The sequence below is a fragment of the Lutra lutra genome, chromosome 11 (assembly GCF_902655055.1).
Source record: "Lutra lutra chromosome 11, mLutLut1.2, whole genome shotgun sequence".
NCBI classification, from domain to species: Eukaryota; Metazoa; Chordata; class Mammalia; order Carnivora; family Mustelidae; genus Lutra; species Lutra lutra.
Genome location: NC_062288.1, coordinates 7,504,617 through 7,509,411, shown reverse-complemented (window position 1 = coordinate 7,509,411; position 4,795 = coordinate 7,504,617). Strand labels below are relative to the sequence as shown.

Below are 4,795 nucleotides of genomic sequence, written 5' to 3'. Positions count from 1 at the left end.
TTTCAGACCAGTCCACCCTCATCTGGTGCTTGAAACGCAGCACTGGGCTCCTCTTGTTTCTGTTTCAGTTGCTGACTTTGGATAATACACTCTCCACACAATGGCCAAAATGACCAGTTTAAAACACATCAACCTGATTAGTCTCACCTCTGCTTAAAACCTGTGTTTCTGGGGCACCTGGGTGGCTCAGTGGGTTAAGTCTCTGCCTTCAGCTCAGGTCATGATCTTGGGGTCCTGGGATGGAGCCTCTTATTGGGCTCTCTGCTCAGCGGGGAGCCCGCTTCCCCCTCTCTCTCTCTGCCTGCCTCTCTGCCTACTTGTAATCTCTGTCAAATAAATAAAATCTTAAAAAAAAAAACACTCTGGTTCTTAGAATAAAACTCTTCCATGACCCCTGATGCTTTGTATTACTTCTTTGTTGTCTGTGTCCCTAACCTCACATTCTCTCTCACCACCCTCTAGCTTTATTGAACTTCAAATAAATAAACGTTATTGCCAGTGCCAGATCTTTGCCCCTGCTCTTGATAGTCCAGAACATATTTTCCTATTATTTTTATATAAAAAGAAGTCTTTTTAAAATATTAATGTTATTTTTAATAAGATTAAATCTTTATACAAACTGGGCAAATAGGGAAGGTGGGGGAAGAAGAACACCTTCCAGGAAAGGAAGGGAAAAGGCAGAAAGGTGTAGGCAGGCAGGGGGAGGCAAGGGGTTTAACATCAACAATCTTCAGTGTGGGCTCTCCAGAGTAAGGACCGACAGGTCAGGGGACTACAGTAGTACTAGGACAGGGTCCCCCGGAGGGGTAGAGCATGGGGTCAGAAAGATGAGAATATAGAATATAGAGGTTTAAGTTTCAGCAGGCAGGTAGCAGGGCCCTGACTCTTAGGAGTCAAAGGGGCCAGCAGGCTGGGCATCCTGGGGGATCGGGGGCAGGGAAGAGACCCTCCTGGTGCTGTTCTTATGCACTGGAGGAGGGTGGGAGGCCCCAGGAGCGTTGCATCTTCTCCCAGCTCTGCAGCCGAGGATCTGGGCCCTGGGCAGACACCACCCCGGCAGTGGGGTGGGCAGCAGACAGTGAAGGCTGGCCATCAGGCTGGAGGTCAGCAACTTCCCTGCAGACGTTGTCGCTCCAGGAGTGAAGGCTTCTGCTCAGAGGCCCTGGTCTTGGCACGAAGGAAGGGACCACACCATTTCTGATCAGGGGCTTGAAGGCAGATGGCCTGGGCTCTGGCTTCCGCCTCCTGCTCCTGCTCCTGCTCTCTGGGATCTCAAACCAGAGGGGCCCATCAAACTTCCTGTTCCCCTTCTGGCACTGGCTGAGAGCCCTCAGCACGGTCTCCTTGGCACAGGGGTCTGGGCGCTCCTCTGCGGGTGGATGCCCTGCAGGGCAGGCACTGGGAGCCTGTGCCCGGGACACCCAGGGGCTCCCTCTGTGTTCAGGGGGCGCGATCCTGATCGTCACAGGGCTCCAGATCCGTCTTGGGTGACGGGCACTCCAAAGGCACCGCTTCATGTAACTCTCCCAGGCGCTGGAGAGATCTGGCCCCAGGACTGTCTCAGGGGGCGGCTTGGCAGGAAAGCGCCTCCATGCCTCAGTGACCACCCTCTGCGGCTGTGAGGGGTCCCAGTTGGGCGGCATCCGTGGGAGGGGTCTGAAGCGGATGCAGGGCCCACCGTCCTCGGCCTGGGAAGGCCTGGACCACGGGTTCGGGCACCCTTGAGTGAGGGGTTGTGTCGCGGGCTTGGGTGTGCTCAGGTAGCTGCCCATGGGAGCGGGCGTCAGGGAGGGGGCCTTCTAGTGGGGATTCGACTTCCAGAAGTTCCCAATGTCGCCAGAGGCAGCTGCAACCGAAGCGCCCAGGGCTCGGATGACCGTTGGCATCTGTGTGCACGGAAAGCGCGCACGGGCCTGGGCGCTGGAACCCTCCACATCCCGTGGGCGCGTGAGGCAGAAGGTTGGCAGAGGGGATGCGGGGGATGTCTGCAGGCGCAGCTGCAGCCCGCGTGTGCATGGTTATCTGGAGGCCACAGCCTCCAGCCCCTGTTCTTCCCGCTGCTGAGAGCAAAAGTTTGGCTTAAGAGAGAGGCTTAGGAGCTCAGCATCTCCACTCCCAACCCCCAGCATCTTTATCACAACATCGTTTACAGACCATAGAGTTCGCCCAAAGAGTAATGTTCTGTGACTTTCAGCACATTCACCGATTCGTGCATCCATTACCATAGTCAACTTGAGAATATCGTACTTCAAACAGAAAACCTGGATGCTATGAGTATCACCGTCCCATCCACCTGCCCTTACCCCAGCCTTAAGCCACCACTAACTCATTTTCTCTTCAGTTATAGATTTCCCTATCGTAGGCTTTGGTATAAACGGGATTATGTAATATGTAGTCCTTTGTGACTGGCTTCTTTTGCTTCACATACTGTTTTCAAAGTCTATTATGCAGTAGCAAGTAGCAGCTTTTCACTCTTTTTATAATCCAGCAAATAGTGCATTGCATGGATAGATCACATGTTGTTTATCCTTTGCCAGTTAATGGGCATTTGGGTTGTTTCCACGATTCCGATATTATGAATAATGTTGTCGTGAACATGCATGTATGAAAGTTTGTGTGCACAAATATTTTCATTTCTCTTGGGTGTATAGCCAGGGTAGAATTGCTAGGACATACCTTAACTGTTTATTTTTTTATTTTTATTTATTTATTTTTTTTTAAGATTCATTTGTTTGAGAGAGAGCACATACTAGCAGGGGGAGGGGCAATAGGAGAGGGAGAGAGACTCCTCAAGCAGACTCCATGCTGAGCAGGGCACCCTACTTAGGGTTCAATCTCATGACCCTGAAAGCATGACTTCAGCCAAAATCAAGAGTCCCAGGCTGAACCTACTGAGCCACCCAGGCACTCCTTCACTGTTTAACTTTTTGAGACATTTCCAAACTATTTTCCACAGTGTCTGTACAAGTCTACATCTCCACCAGCAGTTGTCTCTACTTTGGTACTTGACTCTAGAGGGAGAAGGTATAATAATTTTTGCAGTTCATAAAAATTACAGATTGCGTATTGACAGACGGCCATTCCCTTTCATTATCGTAAAAACTAAACATAATTCACTTGAATGCTCTTTTAAGGAAAAATAAATAACTAGGTTTTGTTTCTGTAAATGTGATGCATGTTTTATTCTTCTAGAATAGTTGTTAATGTTACTTTCTGCAATTTGCCTCTTAAGGAAATGGTGACAGTAGACCATGATTTATGTTTTAGTCCCGACAATGTTGGTTTTAAGAAGACTGTCTTATAATTTAGGTTCCATACATTCATATATAGATTTTAGTCTTTCAAACGTTACTCTTTTTCTTCCATTTTTACTGGTCATCCATGTTTATGCCGTAGTGGCTCACATTTCCAACTAACAGTTAACAAGCATCTGACTATAAAAACGGGGCTTGAAAACTCTTACATATATGTATATATAATGATGGAGTTTGGAGTCTGTTGAAGGTGATGTAAAGCAAAGTGTTCTCCAGAATGTTTTCCTCAAAAGCACTTGCACAAAGTGCCTTCTGAGTTAGCCAGTAAAGGTAGAGAGAAGTAGAGTCTGGCAAAGTAAGTACGAAATTGAAGAGCAAGCGACAGGTGCTTTCTGGATCTGAGAAGCAAACAAGTGAAGGCTGAGGACATTAAAAGGAGCCTACTGAAAGCTTTACAAGGCTTCAGCAGCTTGGAAAGAAGTCACTTGTTGGAAAGGAAGGTAGGTGTGCCATCAGCCAAGGGATACTGGAGGGTGAGATCCGTGATACTTCCTACTCACTAATTCATTTTCATTTCTTCCACATTCCTAATTTATGAATGATCCCACAGAATATGATTTTGAAAACAAGAACTTCCGATGCTATAATTTTCTTCTTAATAAGACATTTCTTGATAATGACAGCAATGACTTTTATAGCTAAGAAGCCTCTTAAGACAATGATATCATTACCATCAGAATGGACCATTAATGCAATTGGATATAGATTTCTTAAAATGTATTTCAATCCCCAGTATTGACAGAGTTTCCACATCCTATCTGCAGTGTAAGCCAATGGATGTCATTTTGGTTTGTGGTAAAACACTCTTCCAAAAACCACAGTCTCTCACTTCTAAATGCATCTTCACCAGTAAATCAACATGTTTGTTGATTAGTCAAAAGTTATTTGCATAGACATTGAATATGTCTGCTTCTTCTCCTTCTCACACACAAAGAACTAACAGGTTTATTTTGGTTAGTTGACATTAATAATTAAGGTAAATCAGTGGTTCCCAATTAGAGGCAGCTTTGCGGCTTTCCAACCTCTGTCCCAGGGACATTAGAGAAAGTAGGTTGGGGATAAGGGGGAAAGGCCGGGGATGTTGCTCAACATTGTACGGTGCACAAGAAAGGCCCCGCAGCAGAGAATGATCTGGCCATAGATGTCGGCCCTGCAGGAATAGAGAAACTTTGCGCTCAGTAGTTCCCTTATCTTCCCTTAATGTTATTAAGTTAAGTCGCTATGGTAAGTTTCTCAAAACTATGAAATTAACTTCAGTTCAATGTTGTGAAACAAATCCCATTCTCTGTTTAAATGTTACCAGTTGTTCCTTTTCTTTTTCAGGAACTAATCCTTTTCAGTCTGTTCTAATCTATGACAGTTTATCCATCCTTCTTGTTTTCCATGACCTTGACACTTTGAGAACACTGACCGGTATTTTTTAGAAATGCTCATTTTTTTTTTTTAATTTTCAGCAACTTAATTGTTTTATATTTACCTTA

At 46.0% G+C, this 4,795-nt stretch overlaps 1 protein-coding gene across 1 annotated transcript; it reads right to left on the bottom strand.

Moving 5' to 3' along the window:
• Positions 1–629: 629 nt before the first annotated feature.
• Positions 630–1,899, bottom strand: POM121L12 (POM121 transmembrane nucleoporin like 12). Its single transcript, XM_047695680.1, has one exon. It carries the CDS (start codon positions 1,770–1,772, stop codon positions 963–965), a length of 810 nt encoding a protein of 269 aa, XP_047551636.1. The 5' UTR covers positions 1,773–1,899; the 3' UTR covers positions 630–962.
• Positions 1,900–4,795: the final 2,896 nt, after the last annotated feature.